This window comes from Pinus tabuliformis, chromosome 5_1, assembly GCF_031772625.1.
Source record: "Pinus tabuliformis cultivar Carrire ecotype Pingquan chromosome 5_1, CPIR1, whole genome shotgun sequence".
NCBI classification, from domain to species: domain Eukaryota; kingdom Viridiplantae; phylum Streptophyta; class Pinopsida; order Pinales; family Pinaceae; genus Pinus; species Pinus tabuliformis.
This window is the reverse complement of record NC_142305.1, coordinates 789,731,755-789,752,782: the sequence shown is the minus strand read 5'-3', so window position 1 is coordinate 789,752,782 and position 21,028 is coordinate 789,731,755. Positions and strand designations below refer to the sequence as shown.

The following is a 21,028-nucleotide window of genomic DNA, read 5'->3' as shown; positions in this document are numbered from 1 at the left end:
GTTGATGAAAATTTTCTATTTTATGCTGGTAAGGATACCCATATGGTTTGATATTAACCTGCCATGCATCGGGTTTAATCTCGATTATATATTCAATCTTTCTTTATTGTGGCAACTTCATAGGTAAGTTGTGGAATAGCTTGTCATATTTTTGGATTAAAGCTTCAAACTCTGAGTGTTGAGAGTTGGATTACTTTTGATGCTAATGTTGCCATTTGATGACATTGTGCAATGTACACTAGTGTTTCTTTTCAAATTATTTTTTCCATTTGTCGTGAAGGTGTAATTTGGGTGGGGGGTGGCTGGAATACATACAATTATATCTTCTTCCTCCACATTTGAATTTATTAGATTGTGTTTGGTGATATGCAGAATAGTTCCCCAATGTTTGTAGTCATTGGACAATATCTACTCCTCACAAGGGCATTGTGTAGAAAAATATTGAAATTTGTTGTCTTTGAAGATAATAGACTCTCGTCATTTTTTTTGAAACCTTGCAGGAAATCCGAGAGAATGCTTCCCCACAATTTTGGATGGCTTTCCTAGTAAGCATGTTAGCATAGACTAGTGTGCCTAAACTAGGGGGATTTGAATCAAGCACCTGTTAGTGTGGAACTAGCCAAATGCCCAACATCATTGGCGACAACATATATAGACATAAAATTTCCCCCTTTTAAATTAAAATGAGAAAGGAGCTAATTTGCATGAATCCTGGAAACTTGTAGTAGTTTTGGAAATGGGAATTCATGGAAACACTAGCGCAACAGATGGGTATGTTGAAGAAACATGGTATTTATATATAAATTATTTTAGATCACATTATCTTGCAAGAAAGTGAAAATGGTAGGTCAATTTGTAGGTAGGTTTAGAAAAAAATGAAGGTTAGTTGGTCTCCATTGTCCATAGTTTCGGATTTTTTATATTTCGTATGGGTCGCATGTCTCTTATGAGCACTTGGATGTTTCTGAGAGGTTTTCTAGGGCTTTTCACGTTTCCTTGAGTTTCCGGTACCAGTACATGGGCAATTTAGGAGTTCCGCGCAGTAGAAGAATGGAGAAATGGAAACATAAGAATGCCCTTCAAATTCTAAAGTTTGAAATACCCATGCAAAAAACCTTCAGTTACATGACTTCTTCCATGTTCTCCAGAGATGAAACTGTTAGTTTTTGTGGCATCAAATGGTGTTCTAGTCTTGAGAGTTGTCAAAGAAGTTAAGAAATACTAGGACTCCAGAACCCATAAAAAGTTTCAGGAAAATCCACCTAGAAATGCCACTTTAAGTTAATTAATCAGTAATTAAATTTTTCCTAAGTCCAATGTAGGAAAAATGATTAATTAATAGCAATTAATTGAGGAAAGTGAGATTTCTTTAGAAACTCACACAGATTAACTCAGAAATGATCTTAGCGATTGATAATGGTTTAATTATGGTCGTTGAAGACTCAACTAGAGATTATAAGAGGAGGTTGATGGGGTTGATGGAGAACACACACAGTGCAAATATTCAGTGATCTAGGCAGATCATTTTTCCAGTAGCAGAGTGATTCAGCAGTAGGATTCGAGCTAGAGATCGAGTAGCAGGTGGCAGAGGAGTAGGGTAGTATTCCGGTGGAGGGTTCTAGTGCTGGAAGAGTCATATCGAGGGAGTGCGAGTTTTCCTAGAGGGACTGCGCAGGAAGCAACAACAGAGCAGTTCGATCTAGCTGGAGGAGCAGTCGATTTAGTTGCTTGTGGTTGGGATTTTGATTAGGAGAGCCAGTGATTCAGTTCTAGAGCCAGAGAGAAGCAGAGCTGTAGATTTCAGGAGTTTCCAGAGGAAGCAACAACAAATCCTGCACAAGCATTGCGCAGAGGTTGACGCAGAAGGAAGTGTGAATTGCTAAGAGCCAGTTTTGAGCGCTGAGATCAGTTGTGGGGTGAGGAAAAATCCTCACAAGAATTTTGCCAGTGATTCTCTCAGATTGGATTGCCAGTTTGACATCCAAATTATTGTACTCAAATTTACTGTTGTATGATAAATTGATAATAAAACCCTCATCTGCTGCACCGGTTTTCCTGCATTGGGTTTTTCCGGGGACATTTGTCCAAAAATAACTGTGGAAATTTTATTGTGTGTGAGCATATTATTTCTCAGTTTCCAGTTCATTTTCCGCAACATTTATTAGTGAAGAAATTGAGTTTGATTAATTCGATATTTTGCCGTAACGAAATAAATTGCGTAATAATTTATTAGTTAGAAGAATTAATTCCAACTGCTGCATTTCAAGCGAATTTTCACATGGTATCAGAACTTAGAGACAGGAGGATCAAAGACGAAGAGGGAGAAATTCGTTGCTCAGGGGGAACAACAATACGATTTCTTCAGGGTCTACATAATGTCTAGCCAAGCAATGCAAATTGTTGGACAGGGGGTCGAATTTCCAGTTGCAGGTGGCAGGAAGGGTCGATTGGTCCAGAAGTGATTCCAGCAGGCAGAGGTGAGCAACTCAATATTTCACAGAGCATATTCTTTGTTTGGGAGCAATTGTTTTTGAAGTAGTAGAATGAACGTTAGGTGGAAGAGAAATTGCACACACACAGGGGGTTTTCTCAGAGGATTTCCTAGTCTAGGAAATTTGTGATTTCTAGTTGCAAAGGCAGAACCAGCTAGTAGGATTGCGCATTCCAGAAAGGAGTGCGAATTGCAAAGAAGGTAGCCAAGCAGGAGAGGAGGAGATTCTTGTTTATAACCCAGTTGTGAGTTTGCAGAGATGGCCTCAGGAAGACTCCATGATCAGGATAGATTGGATGGTGCTTCCAACTATGTTATTTGGAAGGCCAGGATGTCCTTTCTGCTAGATGAGCATGGTCTGAAGGAATACACAAATAGAGCTATAACTATACCTACATACCCACAACAACTAGAGAATTACAGAAAGGGAATGGCTAAGATGAAGATGTTGATCCTTGATGGTGTTCAAGATCATATTGTCCCACATTTAGCAGCCAAGAATACAACCAAGGAAATGTGGGATGGGCTCACAGCGCTATATCAAAATCCTTTCGATAATCAGACGCTGTTCCCGATGGAGAAGATGAGAACCACCAAGATGCTGAAGGGAGGAGTTACTCTCTACCTTACTAGGATTCAGGATATTCAGAATGAGTTGTCTACCGTTGGTGAGACGCCACCAAAAGCTGAACTTATGCGTTTAGCCATAAATGGTTTCTCCGATGAGTGAATTACATTCGTCCAAGGCATTACTAGACGAGATACTCTACCTGAATGGGACTGGTTGTGGTCAAATTTCACATGTGAGGAGATGTGATTGGATCTAGACAAGAGTAGTCTCAGTGGCAGCAACAAAGGATCGAACACTGTGAAGGAGGAGGAGTATGTTGCCCTTGCATCAAAGGGAAAAGAAAAGAAATGTCTTAGTTAGGGACAAGGTTCACAGGGAGGAGAGAAAAAAAGTCCCTGTCGAAGGTCAAATGCTTCAGGTGTGGTGAGTTCGGTCACTAGAGTACTCAGTGTCCTCAAAGGAAGAAGGACAAGAACGAGAAGTAGGAGCAAACAACAACTTCAACAGAGATAAACCAATTGCCCTCCAAGTTGGAGGAACAATTCACTTTGTATGCAACTATACCTCCAGGAAAGAGGTGGGAAGGGTCCATAGAGGAGCAGTAGTTGCAGTTACTCCCCACATGGATCATTACCCTTGCTATAGGGGGCCCACAATAGTTAGTAGCATGTTGGATCAGTGTCAGCTTGATGCTGTCAGTTCTTGAGGGATAGTTGTGGTGACTAGTTGTAGTGAGATGTTGAGGAGCGCAGTGCAGTTGCAGCACAAAGATACTTAGTGAACAACGCAGAGACTCAGAAGACAGTTGTAGCATATGGACATAGTTGATTCAGTATTTAGTATTTTGGATCTCAGCTGCAATAGCTACTAGCAACAACGACTTGAGAGGGAGTGTTAGTTAGTTGCAGTGCAGTGGCAGAGTTGGCAGCAATTCAGTTGTACATGCAGTGTTAGCAACAACACAAATGCAACATTTTCAGAGTTATACAGTAGTTGGCGTGTAGTGACAGGTTGTCACAGTTGTCAAACATGAACGACGTGTATGGAGGATGTTATGGACACAATTGGAGAATACCTTCCTTGCTAAGAGGCAGTGTTAGTTTTTGTAGCATCAGATGGTGTTCTAGTATCGACAATTGTCAGAGAAGTTAAGAAACACTAGGACTCCAGAACCTAGGAAAAGTTTAAGGAAAATCCACCTAGAAATGCCTTAATTAAGTTAATTAATCAGTGATTAAATTTTTCCTAAGTCCAACTTAGGAAAAATGATTAATTAACAACAATTAATTGAGGAAGGTGAGATTTCTCTAGATACTCACACAGATCAACTCAGAAAATGATCTCAGCCATCGATAATGATTTAATCATGGTCGTTGAAGACTCAACTGGAGATTATAAGATGAGGTCGATGGGGTTGATGGAGAACAAACATAGTGCAGATACTCAGTGATCTAGGCAGATCGATTTTCCAATAGCAGAGTGATTCAGCAGGAGGATTCGAGCTAAAGATTGAGTAGCAGGTGGCAAATTCTAGTGCAGGAAGTATTCCAGTGGAGGGTTCTAGTGCTGGTCAGATTGAGGGAGTACGAGTTTGCCCAGAGGGACTGCACAGGCAGCAGAGCAGTCGATCTAGCTGGAGGTGCAGTCGATTCAGTTGCTGGTGGCTGGGATTTTGATCAGGAGAGCCAGTGAATCAGTTCTAGAGCCAGAGAGAAGCAAAGCTGCAGATTTCAGGAATTTCCGGAGGTAGCAGCAGCAGCAAAGCCTGCACAAGCACTGCGCAGAGGTTGACGCAGAAGGAAGTGTGAATAACTGAGAGCCAGTTTTGGGAGCTGAGATCAGCTATGGGGTGAAGAAAAATCCTCACAAGAATTCTGCCAGTGATTCTCTCAGATTGGATTGCTAGTTTGGCATCCAAATTATTGTACTTAGATTTACTGCTGTATATAATAATAAAACCCTCATCTGCTGCACCAGTTTTCCCACATTGGGTTTCTCCGGGGACATTTGTCCAAAAATAACTGTATCAAAATTTTATTGTGCGTGTGCATATTATTTCTCAGTTTCCAGTGTTTATTAGTGAAGAAATTGCAGTGATTAATTTGATATTTTTCTGTAACAAAATAAACTGCATAATAATTTATCAGGTAGAAGAATTAATTCCAGTTACTGCATTTCAAGTGAATTTTCACAGAAACTTGGTCCTCCCAAGGCACAGCTGGTCAAGATTAGTCTGAACAAGGTTTTATTAATCTTCTACCATAGGACCTGTTTCCAGCTGTCCTGGGCCATCCTAAACAGTGAATTAATATGCCAGAGTACACAGTAACTAAGACCCAGGTGGAATCAGTTGCCAGTGCCTGCTTAGGCATTAAATTCTGTTAGTTTTTATGTTTCGCCAAGTTATCTCTTTTAAATCTGTATGTAAGACTATATACCTATTATCTGCAAGTTTTTGAGCAGGTGGACTTGGTTTTCCATGCATAGTTTTGTGGATTTACTGTTTTGATCTACAGAATTAGACATTTATTTTTCCTAATATTGCAATGAAAGTTGTCTGGATTGGGCTGCAGCGACCTTTGATAATACATCACATGCATTATTTTTAAAATTAAAGAATGAAAGCTGCATGGACTGGAAATCAAGTTAACCCCAGAATGTAGGGAAGTGGGTTGGAAGAATTCTTGAATCTGGAAATTAGACCTTTGTTTAAGAATTCAATCAACATGGAGCAGGGCAACTCAGTCGCTATAATGAGAGGATATGGGGGTTCTGATCTACAGAAGCCAGACAAAGAATTCCTCCAGATACGAGGCATACTCACGCATACCCTGCACACTGGCAACTGAGTACCCACTTCACCAGATCTCAAAATTACTTTATTGCCAGACAGATTTGTCAATTGTAATTCAAATTTGGGCTTCCAGCATCACCCAACAATTCGCTAATGCTAATCAGATGCAGAATTACAGATACATATAGAAAATTTTTCTTTGAGTTTACTCGGAATTTGTAGCAGCTACTGGATTTTTCAGAATATACATGTGCCATTACACTATTTCTCCCTGGATTCATATCAGCCTATGCCTACATTCATGCCATGAAGATTCATACACGAAATCATGCACAAAATTCATATTCAACACAATTCCAAGAAATTAATAACAAAAATAGAGAATAGGGCATGGATAAATCATAAAACTGTAACAGAGATAAATACTCATTTTAATCTGAAGTTGTCCAAGAAATTTGTTGTGTAGGAGGGATTCACTTCCCAGCCATAGGCATCCCTTTTGGGTGCCAGGGCTGCAGGGGATGCCACTCCCCCACACATGCTCCCGAAGTGTGCTCCAAACATAAGCACTCAGGGAACACGATCGCAAATCGCTCATGTAAAAAACTTTCCACTCCTTGGTTGCTCTGGGAGTGATTTTAACGCTCGGGGAGTGATCACTCCCCGATCGCTCCCATAAAAAAAATCACTTCCGCCCTCTTTCGCTGACGTGCGACCAATAAGGGATTTTTTTTATTTTTATTTTTTTATTTGTGGGAAATGGGAGGGGACAAGGGAAATAATAGATCTTTTCCCCTTCCACTTAATATCATTTTATGAGTTTGTGAGAGATTGAGAGGGTTTGAGCCTTGAGGAGATGATTTGAGAGGGTTGAGAAGATAAGATTGTGGGAGCTTGCAAGGGAGATTGAAGGCTGCCAGCACCATTGGAGAGCTAAAGAGGTAGGGTTTAATCCCATTCTTGTTGTTTTTTTCTCTTTTTTTTCCATGTAACATTTGTGTTTTTTATATGTTGAATGAATCTAGAGTCTAGATGTTCTTTTCTCCTGCTCTTTTCCATTCCTCCCTCATTTTATTTTAGGAAAGATTGTTAGGTCCCTATAATACTAGTGATTCCCCATTACTATTGTCATTGTAGCCCTTATTGTTATTGTTGTGCCCCTATTGTCCCCATATTGTTATTATTATGCCCCATAGAAGCCCACTATTGTTATTGTTGTGCCCTTATATTATTATTGTTATGTCGACTTTGATTATATTGTGACCCTTTAGACTCCTATATATAGAAAAGAGGTTTTGTCATTTGTATCATCCAAGAATTATTCATTTGTGTAATGTAAAGGAGGTTGCCCCCTCAAAGAGGCTGATTTTGAAGTCGTTGATCTATCTTTTCTTCTATTTTGTGCGTTGGTTACATAACATTTGATATTAGAGCTTTGGATTCTAGGGTTTCGCTGTTCCAAACAGGTCATCGTGACATTTTTGATATAACTTTTTTTCTACGACATTTCAGAAGTTGGAATTAAAACCCATTTGAGCTGATTTGCAGGTTCCCGAATTATATCTCAAACATGTGACTTGAGGAAAATCGTCATAACTTTCTCTCTGAGCATTAGATTGAAATTTTGTAAGAAGTTATAGAAAGAGGATGGCCTGTAGTTTTCTGTGTATCGGTTTCAGGTCCTAAGGTCGAAACAGTGACACGTGGCACTTCATACAAGTTCGCTCTACTGAACCAGTCTATAATCAGGTCATCATGGGAGATTTGACATAACTCTTCCTTGGAGAATCCAATCTTGATCAGACTTGTGGGGTTGGAAAGAGGACTTAGAGGGATATCGCAGGACGTAATTTCAGACCTTGGAGATCCGAAATTACAAAGATACAATAGATTTGATATCGAACTCCTACAAAGTGAAAAAAAGGTGTGTAGTTTTTTTAAAATTTTGCATAAGACTGGTTTGAAAAATTAGTTTGAAGGAATTCAAAGGGCATAGTGAAGCATTATTATCATTAATTGATGCCTTGAAGAAATAAAATGGAAACACCTAGTAAGCACCATAAAATCTCTAGCATGACTCGTGAAGAAGAGGAAGAAATGCAACATGATATATTAAAATTACGAGACCAAGTGCAACAAAATTCACTCTCGCAAAAAGTAACAAAAGCTAAGATGGATAGTTTAAAGAAAAACATGGAAGCTAAGATGGATGGTATGGATGCTAAGATGGATGGTATAGAAGAAAAACTTAAAGACAACATGGAAGAGATGAAGACAAATTTGACAAATTTGCTACAAGAAATGCTCCCTAATGGCGAAAGGGTGGTAAATAAACTCATGAGGAGAACAAAAGAACTGTTAATCATGATTTCCCGAACTCTAACGGTGGATTGAAGACCCACCATGTTCCAAAGATAGACATGAGGAAGTTTGATGGCAAGGATCTCGTAACATGGATACTACAGATGGACCAATTTTTCGATCTCCATAATGTGCAAAACACACAAAAGGTACGCATTGCAACTTTATATTTGGAACCAAATTAGTTTGTATGGTATCTATGGCTTTGTTGTCGTAAACAAATTGTCATTTGGGCAATTTTTACAGAAGAAATGATATCACATTATGAAGATACAAAAAGCAACACTTTTTTTAGCCAATTGATAAATCTCAAACAAAAGGGTTCAATGATGGAGCACATTGAGGACTTCTAAAAATTGAATATAAGGGTAAAATATATTCCAGAGGAGCATAGGATTGATGTGTCCATAGGGACTTTAAAGGATAACATCCAACATGAAGTTTGCCTTTGGGAACCTGATTTATTGGAGAATGCATTCAGGTTGGCAAGAAAAATGGAAAGCAAAATTATGGCAACAAGGAAGCTACCACTCACAACTATAAAGATGGAAGTGTTGTTGCCCCTAGCCTTCCACAACCTACAAGGTTGACCCCACAACAATTGGAAGAAAAATGAGCAAAAGGGTTTTGTTATAGTTGTGATAGCAAATACACTAAAGGTCATAAGTGTGCTGAGAAGAAATTATTTTACATAGATTGTGAAGAAGAGGAAGAAAATGAACAAGAAAAGTCAAAAGAAGAGGATATATACAAGGAACAAACCCTAGAGAAAGATGAAATGATTTCGACCATATCTTGTAATGCATTTGCCAGAATTACCACTGCTCAAACTATCAAGATAGAAGGACATATCAAGAAGAAAAAGTTAATAATGTTGATTGATTCGGGCAATACCCATAATTTTATTCATTGTAAGATAGCCAAGGAATTGAATTGCTTCCTATATCCAGCACCATAATATCAAGCTATCCATGGGAGAAAATGTATTGAATAGCCCAATGCTTTCCATTCCAATGGGTGGTGTTGATGTTGTACTAGGAGTCCAATGACTACAATCCTTAGGTACAATAGCTTTTAATTTTCAAAAACTTTTCATGAAATTTTCTTCAGAAGGAAAGGAAGTTGAATTAAGGGGTATCACAGGGAAACCAGGAAAGATAATCAGCTCTAACGGAATGACAAAGCTTCTAAAGAAAGAACAACGAGGCGTAATTGCACAATTATGTTTGCTAGAGGTTCCTACATCGAAATCATCTATTTCTTCAGATCTCCAAAAAGCCTTGGATAATCATTCCAAGGTATTTGAGACTCCCAAAGGCCTCCCACCTATTCATGATCATGATCATGCTATTCATTTGATTCCAGGAAGTGTTCCTCCAAATGTCAGGCCTTATAGATATCCCTATGCCCAAAAGAGTGAAATTGAATGTATGGTTGCAGAAAATGCTAGAGGCTGGTATAATTCAACTTAGTCAAAGTTCTTTCTCTGCTCCAGTAGTATTGGTGGATAAGAAGGATGGGTCATGGCGCATGTGTCCGGATTATAGGGAGCTCAACGAGCTCAATATTAAAGATAAATTTCCCATTCCTGTCATTGATGAATTATTAGATGAATTGCATGGATCAATTACTTCACCAAGTTGGATCTTCGTTTAGGATATCATCAAATCAGAATGAATACTAAAGACATTCCAAAAACAACACTTAGAACTCATGAGGGTCATTATGAATTTTTGGCCATGCCTTTTGGCCTTACCAATGCACCTTCTACATTTCAAGGTTTGATAATTCCATTTTCAAACCCTTCCTTAGAAAATTTGTGTTAGTATTTTTTGATGATATCCTAATCTACAACAAGTCTTGGAAGGATCATGTTCAACATGTTGACAGGGTGCTTAAACTATTGGAGGAGAAACAATTATATGCAAAAAGCTCCAAATGTTTCTTTGGAGTACAAGAGATGGAATATCTGGGTCATATTGTATCTCATGAAGGTGTGAAGGTAGACCCTAGCAAAATTAAAGCCATTAAGGAATGGAAAATCCCCACATCCATAAAGGATTTGCGAGGATTTCTTGGGTTGATAGGGTATTATCGCAAGTTTGTTAAGGATTATGGGTGAATAACAACACCTTTAACAACATTATTGAAGAAAGATGCATTTTCATGGACTCCAGAAGCAACGAAGACCTTTGAACATCTTAAAGAGGCAATGTGCCAAGCACCGGTCTTAGCTACGCCGGACTTCACAAAAACCTTTGTTGTGGAATGTGATGCCTCAGGAAATGGAATTGGTGTTGTTTTAATGCAAGAAGAAAGACCCATTGCTTTCGAAAGTCGTCTAATCAAAGGAAAGTATTTACACAAAGCTATTTATGAGAAGGAAATGTTGGCAATACTGCATGCACTTAAGAAATGATGACCTTACCTAATGGGAAGACACTTAAGGTAAAAACGTATCATGATAGTCTTAAATACTTTTTAGAACAAAGATTATCTTCAGAAGAGCAACAAAAATGGGTCACAAAGATTTTGGGTTATGACTTTGAAATCATCTACAAAAAAGGGAAGCAAAATGTGGTGGCAGATGCACTCTCAAGAAAGGATGAGGATGTGGAAGCATTGCTCTACGCCATTTCTATTATCCAACCAGATTGGATAAATGAAGCAAGGGATGAATGGGAGAATGACGAAGAAGTGTGGGCACACATTCAAAAGTTACAACAAGATCCCAATACATCTGATACATTTAGCTGGAAAAAAGATTCGTTATGGTACAAAGATCACTTATACCTATGTAAGAATTCCCAACTCAAACAAAAGATTCTTATGGAATTGCACATCTCTCCCTTAGGATGGCATTCAAAATTTTAAAAACTTACCACAGGGTTAAGAAGGATTTTTTTTGAGATGCCTTAAATTGGATATTCAAAAGTTTGTGGCGGAATCTTTGGTTTGCCAACAAAATAAAGTTGAAACAATTAAGACCCCGGGTCTATTACAACTTTTATCCATTCCAAACCAATGTTGGGAGAAGGTTTCAATGGATTTTATCACAGGTTTACCCAAGTTCGAAAGAAAGAGTGTCATCATGGTAGTAGTTGACAAACTTACCATGTATGCACACTTTTGTGCATTATCACATCCATTTAAAGCCAATACAGTTTTTATTGCATTTATGGAAACAATTCAAAAACTACACGAAAACTCAAAGATTATTGTAAGCGATAGAGATTCCATTTTCACTGGAAATTTTTGGACAAAATTATTTTCTTGTCTTGGTACTTAGTTAGCTCGTAGCTCATCTTATCATCATCAATCTGATGGGCAAACTGAGATAGTAAACAAATGTTTGGAAGGATATCTTCGTTGCTTTGTATTTGATAAACATACACAATGGGTCAAATGGTTGCCTCTAGCTGAATGGTGGTATAACACTTCCTTTCATACTACAACAAAAATGACCCCATTTATGGCACTTTATGGATATCATCCACCGTCCATCACATCATTTTTAAGAGAAAATTCGAAGGTTCAAGCAGTGGAAGATCACGTAGAGCATCAACAACAAGTTCTCCAACTCTTAAAGGATAACCTCACTTTGGCGCAGAATAGAATGAAACAACAAGCAGATCAATGTCACAGCGAAAAAAGTTTTGATGGAGGTGACTGGGTATTCCTATGGCTACAACCATATAAACAAATGTTCCTCAAGCAAGCTAAAAAGGATAATAAATTATCACCAAAGTATTATGGTCCGTACAAAGTGTTGCAAAAGATTGGTACTATGGCATACAAATTGGAGCTTTTTGCAGCTTCCCGAGTGCACCTAGTTTTCCATGTTTCATGCTTAAAGAAGGTTATAGGTGACAAACTCCTAGTTCAAACAATATTGCTTGAACTTGACGAGGAAGGAAAAATCATATTGGAACTTGAAGCAGTCACAGAGACAAGAACTCGACAGCCACAAAATCGATCGATTTCAGAGTATCTCATCAAGTGGAAGAACTTACCCGTTGAAGATTCCACATGCGAGGATGAGAATTTTATACAGAAGCATTTAGAACTACTCAAGCATTGAGGACAACACTTTTTTTGAAGGAGAGGGGCATGTTAGGTCCCTATAATACTTGTGATCCCCCATTACTATTGTCATTGTAGCCCTTATTGTTATTGTTGTGCCCCTATTGTCCCAATATTGTTATTATTGTGCCCCATAGAAGCCCATTATTGTTATTGTTGTGCCCTTATATTATTATTGTTATGTAGGCTTTGATTATATTGTGACCCCTTAGACTCCTATATATGGAAAGGAGGTTTTGTCATTTGTATCATCCAAGAATTATTCACTTGTGTAATGTAAAGGAGGTTGCCCCCTCGAAGACGCTGATTTTGAAGTCGTTGATCTATCTTTTCTTCTATTTTGTGAGCTGGTTACATAACAAAGAATCTCAAGCCTCAACAAACATGATGGGTATATGGCTTAGCCTTATCTTGCTGGTTCCATTTTTGGCTATGATGATTGTGTTGGGAAACAGAAGAAGCGATGAAGATGATAAAGTGGGTATTGGTGGATTAGGATACCCTGGATAAGGGGAGTACCAAGAGGAAGGGAGGAGGAGGAGAATGAGAGTGAAGATGATGATGGAAAAAAAACCAAAATAGATCAGACACCCTCGTGGAAATATGTTACAGGGCTTGGAAATTTTCTGGTTTCTCTTTGCATGTGTCATACCACTCATTGTTCTTTGCTCATCTTATTGGCATGAAATCTTGTTACCGAATAGACTCTTGATCAACCTCAGCCTGACCTATTCTTTAACTTAATTTGTTCATGTTCGGAACTTCGTGCTTAGGGCTTCCGACCACCTTAATTTGGATAAGGGTTTCATTCCTAACTCTTAGAAATACTTGACATCATGAGGGATTTCATTCAGAGATAGGATTAGGGCTTCAGTCCCTTGTTCCAGACAAAAGCATAGGACAAAAATGCTTATTAGACAGATATTTTCCTTCATCGTTTGAGCAAGTAACTTTCGCTTTCTTCATGTCTCTTTAGTGGCTGCTCCTTGACTGGCTCTGATACTATGTTGATTTTTAGGATCTTCTAGGCTGATAATAACTTCTAATGATTTCTTAATTAATTTCTTTTTGTATTCACATTCATCATTAAGCAATTACATAGAAGATCTCAACAGTAGAACAAATAATGACATCAGGATTATAAAGAGAGCCAAACAAGAGACACAAATATTTACCCCAGGAAAACCCTCTTCTAGGGAAAAACCCAGCAACCCTTTGTTAGAAAAATTATTCAATTCAACAAGAGATAAAATCTTATGTTTACAAGTCAAAGTATAGTCAAACAGACCAGCAACATAATCCAGGTCAAACCTGGTCAAACTGAGAAATCCATCCTCCTGAAATTTTGGGCCTCTTGAAATTCTGGCCATCTGCCCAGAAACTCATCCTGCTGCTCGGAATTTTGGTCCTCTTATTCTGCCTCAAATTCATCCTTTTTCTGCCTTAGATCATGCGTCAGATTCATCCTTTTTCTGCTTCAGATCATGCCTCAGGTTCGTCCTTGTTCTGATCCGAATTTGTGCCTTGGAGGAGGTCAATCTGCCTTTATATTGCGGACTAATGGGTCTGAATGGGTGTGTCAAGTAGCTGGCCGACTTGATCTTCTTGGAGTGCTGAGTTGACATTGTGGAGACATAAAATTTGAATTTCAAAAGTTGAATTTCCCTGCTTTTAAGGCGACTTGGAATCCACAATTATATTTAGCGTTTCTTAATTGTGAAGACTGACCATAGCTACAAAAAATTCAATAGAGAAGAGGGTGGTTAAGGTGGTCTCGATGGCAATAGCAGAGATGAAACTTGTCTGATTGATTTCTGGGGACATGACAGAGGATGCTACAGAGGGAAAGGCACAGATGACCTATGTAAGAAAGCAGACTGACATTGCACTTGCAGGTAACTGCAGGAAAAAAGGGGCAAAATCTTCCATGCACATGTAGAAGGACAGAATGCTTTCTAAGTGCCATCGATGCTTATGGGAGAAAGGTCTAAAACCTTTGCTAGTCCTATCATTAACTTTATGTTGTTATTTAGAAGCATAGTTTTAAATCTTGGAACTGGTCTTCAAACCAGTCACCAATCAAACCGGGTTTCGATCCAGACTTGGATTGTCTTGGATCAAACTGCATTCAATGAACAGATTTCTAAAATATACATAAAATAATTATTTTTAAAAGAAAAAACTATTTTCAAGATTCCAAACCATGGTTACAAACCATTAGAGACAAAATATGCGGAGTGCGTTCATCTATATAACCATGTAAGGGTGAATACATATCAACAAGAAGATACGTAATCAATGATGCTCTATGTGGCCTTTAGAGTCCAAAAAACATGCTACAAGCTACTCAGCTACTGGCAGACTACAAATCACTGATCCACATGATCACTCATCAAACTCATCACCACTACTAGAAATGGGACCATCAGCAGGAGCTGCATAAACATCATCTGGGTCAGACTCCTCGGATTCGTCAGGGACATCTGCAACCTCAGTTGTAGTAGTTATTGCTGTAGTAGTACTAGGGCTAGCAGAAGCAAAATTGTTTAGAAACAAAATTTTTGGAATGTAGTAACTGCCAAGGGCTTCTGTTGCAATTCGGTGAATGGAAGTTTGAAGGTTTGACATGAGTATTTGATTTTTCTGAGATTGTGTTATTAACAAATAAGGTAGAGTTGGGTGGAGGGGCCATTGTGTGGGAATTTTGCTTATACTTCTTTATAAGAGTTGAGCTATTGAAGCATGATGACGTTATGTTGAGTGGAAAAGGATGTAACCTTCATTTACGCTTACTGTCTCAGCGACTTTTAGCCAAGTGCCATATTTTATATTCTCCCATTCTCTTTCTTAATCACTTTTGCCTCATTCCTGTGCTCAGTTTTCTCCTTTATGCTTCATTCATATTGTGAAAGGGAATGGGCAACTTGAAAACTTATGCTGCCTGGTTGTGCTGCCAGTCATATGCATCTTAGTTTCCTTTCAGATCTTGATTGTAGATATCAGAACTGAACGGTTTAAACTGTTTTGGGATCCAAGCCGTTTGTTCACTTTTGTTTACTATGCAGTATACATGCATGATTCTCTTCAGAAGCCACTGAATTGTCAGCAGGTTCAAATCGGGACCAGCCGGCTTGGTACCAAACCGCTACAAACTGGCCCACCACTCTGGTTTGCTGGCCAGTTTGCCTACTCTGCACTGCTGTCTGGTTTGACTGGTTCTGGTTCATACTGGGCCAGGTTTTTAGACACTGGTTAGAAGGGTTAGAAGTTAGAAAGATTTGGTTTTTGTCGTTAAGTGGGTTAGCTTAGCCAAATCAGAAGCTTTCTATGCTATTTCCTTTTAAGCAAAATCAGAAATGTTAATATATAAAAAAGAAGCAAATGGGGATGGTTACTGTCATCCCTAAGTACTGCCCAGGATGCCTTGGAATACGGGGAATGTGTCTCTGTAAAATAGTTCAAAATCAACTTAGAAAGTTTAGATTGGTTATATCACCAGTGAGAAACCAAAGGCATTCTTGTTGCTAGTGAAAGCAAAATGGTTAGGAGGAATTCAACAAGTTTGAGTAAAGCGGCTCAGTTATTTCTAATTTTGTTTAGATGTTGAGCAAAAGAAGTTGAAAACAGTATAAGCTGCTAATGATAAAATGAAGTAAAATACTGGAATGTTAATTCGAGCCCATGTTTAGTGGGATCGTAAGTTTAAGATTCTAATTTTTTTAATATATCATGCAGTGCAGGTGTTACCTGGAAATTCTAGAATTTAAATCTAGTGCAACGTGAGGTATGTGGTTAGCAATGATTGCACTGAGAGAATTGAGGTGCTCTTACAGTGTGGGGTTACTAATAAAATGAAATGGGAATAAATTGGTTTTCGATGTCTAATTTCAAAATTAAAAAAACAAAATGAAAGAACTGATGCAACAACTAAATGAAAACTTTAAACTAGCATATATCCATTTAACTTGAGCAACGAGAGGTTTGCACTTGGAATTTTTTCTGATCCCATTCAGTGCTTAATACATCTAATTAAATATGGATCTGTGTTAGTTTCAAGAGTTACACCTGTTGAAAAGTGAAGGCCAAGTTAGGCTACCTCATTTATTGTCCGTGTTGCTTCCATTTTCCAGTTTTCAAGTATAACCTTCTTTGAGGGAGAGAAACTGATAGACTAGTTCCGAGTGTACTAATCACTTCATAGGATTTTTTAATGATAATATTCATATAACTTTTGGCACAAATTTTCTTGGTATGGGAAATCTGAATAATTCTCTTTACTTCTGTAGGTACTATTTGCTTTGCATCTGGGAAACCAGCCAAGAAATGGGCACTTTGGGGAAGGACTTATTGATCATTTGATATCCTCTTTCTAGGATGCATGATTGAGTAAAATCAGCAGCACATGTGCAGATTCGGATGACCTAATGTACGTTAGTGTTGGAAAAGGTTGCCATCTCCTTTATTCTTCAGCATGGCCACTGAAGGCTGAAATTTTGAAGCCATCTAATGTTTTTTGTAAATACTTATTTTTTGAGGATCTTTTATATTTAGAGAACTGATGAAGTTTCAACGTCGTTTAGACTCTAGAGGGCTTTGATTGACTTAATTCTTGCGACTTGAGATGTTGTAGCCTTACTTCTTGCCTTAACTTTGAAGGAGAGGCATATGACTCCGTATGGATGAGTGCAATTAAAGGGTCCATAGGATCATGACAATGCATGCCTCTCTTGTGCTCTCTTGTGCTGGTTCTTTCAAGTTGAAATTTTCATTGCTAGAATTAAATCTTCATATGTGATTATGTTCTGTGTATTTATTCATAATCGATATATTACTGTTTATTTATTCATTTATTTTATACTAGAGGAATTGGAAACTGGGACGGGCTTGTATTCATATGAATATTACTTTTATCTTTTATTAAGAGGAAAATAATAAATTGTGAACTATTTATATGTGAACTGTATTCAATGACAAAGTTTAGACGACTATTTATATGTGAACCATATTTAATGATAATTTCATGGAATAATATAATTTCGTTGAATACATATAAGATGCAACAGCATGCTAGTCTAGTATATAATTGAATGAGAAACATGAAGCTTCTCTGAGATCGTGTTGAAACTCATCGAGTGTAAAGGAATATTCTGGACACAAGCTTCTCTTAGTTTGTGTGGAAATGCATTCTTGTTGTAAGTGTCAAGTAATAATCTGGACAGAGTTTTAGATGCTGTGTACAGTAAACATGCACAGTGATATGATATTAGAAAGACAAATTTGCTCCTTTTCGTGGTTGTGTTTTGAAGATTTCATGTGAATACTGGGTCACTCAATTTGAAAATATATAACAGTTGAATTCATATGCAATTAAATTAGCGGCAGAATTGACATTTCATATTTCGAGCTCATCCAGTCACTGTTGGACTCATAGATTCACAAAACAGAATATAACATAACATGCTCTTATACAAAGCTAGCTATGAACACTTGCATGTAAATGAATGCAAGTGAAGTCCACCAAACCAATTGTCAAGGAATAATTCACTGTTGGACTCATAGAGCCACAAAACAGAATATAAACTTATAATGCCTCTATACGAAGCTAGCTATGAACACTTACATGTAAATGAATGCAAGTAAAGTCCGCCAAACCAATTGTCAAGGCGCGATTAATTGTCAACCATAAGAATTGACAATGGATTGGACATCCAAGTCCGAAGAGTGAAGGAAGCTCATATGAGGCTCTAAACTCGATTAGTTCAACCTATTGTTCTCATGGCAAAAGCCAATCTACACACCATTTAAAACTCCCGGGCCTCATGAAGCAATCAATCAACAATGCCAAACTCGATTAGTTCAACCTATTGTTGGTTTCCTTCTGGGAATACCTTGGAGGGGACTTAGTTCAAATTATTCATGAACAATAATATCAAGGTTGAAGTTTAATGGTGTTTTCTCAGCCATTGTGGACACTCCAGGGATGTTCTTTTTCTTAAAACCGTTGTATTCGTGTATTTATCAGTAAACCCCCAATTCCATGGCCTTTTACCACCAATAAGTTTCACTGGATTCTCTTTTCTGTTTTAGGGATAATGATCACATTTTCATGGAGTATCTTTTTGTAAGCTAGAAGAAAATAACGTTAATGAGAGAAATAACAAATGGCAAATCGATGTTTTTTTCCAAAAATTTGCAAGACATTTTTGTTGTAATATACCTAGAAGTATATTATAAAAATATAAAACTAAAAAGAATGATGTAATAATAATTTTAGGATGATTAGTATTAATATGTAATAGTTTTTGTAACTGCATGATTTGCTATATAATAAAATTTAGTGGGCTTTACAAAACAGTTAAAAATACATTATCAGGCATGATTAGCTATGTAACAAAATTTACTGGGCTTTACTAAACAGTTAAAAATACATTATCAGGCATGATTGGATATGTAATAAAATTTACTGGGCTTTACAAAACAGTTAAAAATACATTATCAGACTTGTTACCTTCGTTACTAGTCTCGATAAAGATTTTCACTTGGGTAAATTTCTCTTTAGTACTTGTAATCAAAATCATTTTTACCATACCCATTCATCTTCATTCTAATATTTTGTTTCCATATGTCGTACATCCAATTCACCCAATATACCATACATCCAATTGGCATGATACACCCCACCAATTTTTATATTGTATAAAATTCTTTATAATTAGTGATTTGATAGAATTCCAAAAATATTCTTCAAGGCTATTGGCAACCCGAGAATTACGTCATTTACCAAAAACCACAATTGTGAGTCAAAATAATTAAAAGATTCAATAGCAGAAATGTGTAGAAAGCTTGGAGACAGATATAAAATAATTAAAGGCTTCAATAGATGAGATCTCCAAGAAAATGTGTGGTCTTGATATAAGCTTTTTTAACATAAAGCTTGGAGACATATAAAAGAATTAAAGGCGGAAATATGAACTCGTGGAATTTTATTATCAAGATGCAGACTTTACATAAAGATGTTTTCTTTACAGAGATCGACTGTCAATGCATTTAACGGACTTTCTACCGTCCGCAAGGAACAAGTATTACCGGAAGCTACCTGGCAGTAGACAGACTCTGCCTCAGAAATTTCACAGACTCATAGATCTATAGACTTTTCCTTATTGGTTCAGCCACTTTAGGTTCTTACCAGTGCCGAGCACACTGATGCACAGGCTTCCAAACCAGACCTACAAGACCTGAGTGAATATTTTCGTGATGCAAGCAGATCAGACACTATGTTCCGCAGATGCAGAACAGGAAAATCACTCGACTCCAAAAACTCTAAACACGAGATTCAAGACTCAAGACTCTCCAAACACGAATGAATCTTACTTCGCAGCTAGCTCTTATTTATAAGCTGGAAGGGAACAAGCATCCATGAATGGACTATGTACAGACTGATGACTCAAAAGCAAAAACGGACAGGTCGGGACTTGTCTGCTGAAGGCAAGATTCGGGCATAGGACAATATCGTCCTATGTTATCTCGTCCCTACTCTTTTTACAGAGAGCCGTAGGCATGTGGCGACCGAATCATTGTACTTACGTTATTTACACGGAGGATATTTTAAAACGAAAACCCTCGAAAAACTGGAATGACTAAAGGAAGAGATATGCAAATCTCGGTTTGTACAAAGTGGAGATTCCAAGACGAGGGAATCCACGAAAGCTCGTCCGGCGCCATAGTCGGCCAGAAAGACAACACTTAATCCATTGTGTAATATTCTATCTGTGGATGTGTGTAATGCTGATATCTGAACCTTTCAATCAGCGAATTATTAAAGTACTGCACTCTTATTTCTTTCTCTGATTCCCACATTTGCGAACTGTTCCTATTAGGTGGTTCCATAAAGTTGAGGGGTTGGAAAGGATTTGATGAGATATCAACCTGATGGTGGAAATCTTCATAATTGGTACTGGAAGATATCGTCCTTGCCTTGTATTGATTTGTGACAAACCATCTAATGTGACCGCAGCGTCGGATTGCTTGCAAGAAAGAAAAATCATTTATGTCAGCAATGTCTTCGACAGTCTTGTATGCTATACCATTCATGTGGGATCTTGGTTCACTAAAACCAGGAATTTTAAGCATGTGTAGTGTATACGGCTTTATGACCAAGGCCGAGAGTCCATATATTTTCCACAACTCAATGAACCAATCTGGCGTGGGGTCTTCTCGTTCTAAAGCTTCTGCTGTCATACCTTCAAATATGAATGAGGACTGTATAGAATAAAATAGGTTGGCTGAGCAATTTTGGAGGTTCATAGCTGTAAAGAAGGATTCCTTTTGCCTGTCGGGGTCATAATTTTCCCGATGAAGATGGTTATCAAACCTTCGAAGTGTGATGTGGCAACTTGTCATTCGATCATCATCCTCATCATCTTTTTCAAGAATATAGTGTATGCTGTCGATGTGTTCCAGATACTCTAAAGCTTCCACTGATTCTTGATTCATTTCATCTTGCATTGTTTCTGTCCATAGATAAGGAATATCTTCTCGGTGCCTAATCTCTTTGATCGGATACCAATCTACATCATGGATAAGTACTGGAATTTCAAGCATATAACTTACCCAACCATTTGGTGTTTCTATTTCAACAGTGCTTTCTCTTCTCCTGATATAATTGCAATGCAGACTTAGGATTGAATGTTCGGACAGAAATTCTCTACTCAACATGTCTGCAAAATTG

General features: G+C 37.8%; 1 protein-coding gene across 4 annotated transcripts in view; it reads left to right on the top strand.

Moving 5' to 3' along the window:
* Positions 1–17,146, top strand: part of LOC149167300 (Class II aaRS and biotin synthetases superfamily protein) — a 237,215-nt gene extending 220,069 nt beyond the window's left edge. For all 4 annotated transcript variants that reach the window (XM_089432952.1, XM_089432948.1, XM_089432950.1 and 1 more), the window contains one exon: positions 16,587–17,146. In XM_089432952.1, coding sequence (XP_089289078.1) covers positions 16,587–16,651 — 65 coding nt within the window. In that variant the 3' untranslated portion in view covers positions 16,652–17,146. The remainder of the gene's footprint in view (positions 1–16,586) is intronic.
* The last annotated feature ends 3,882 nt before the right edge of the window (positions 17,147–21,028 follow it).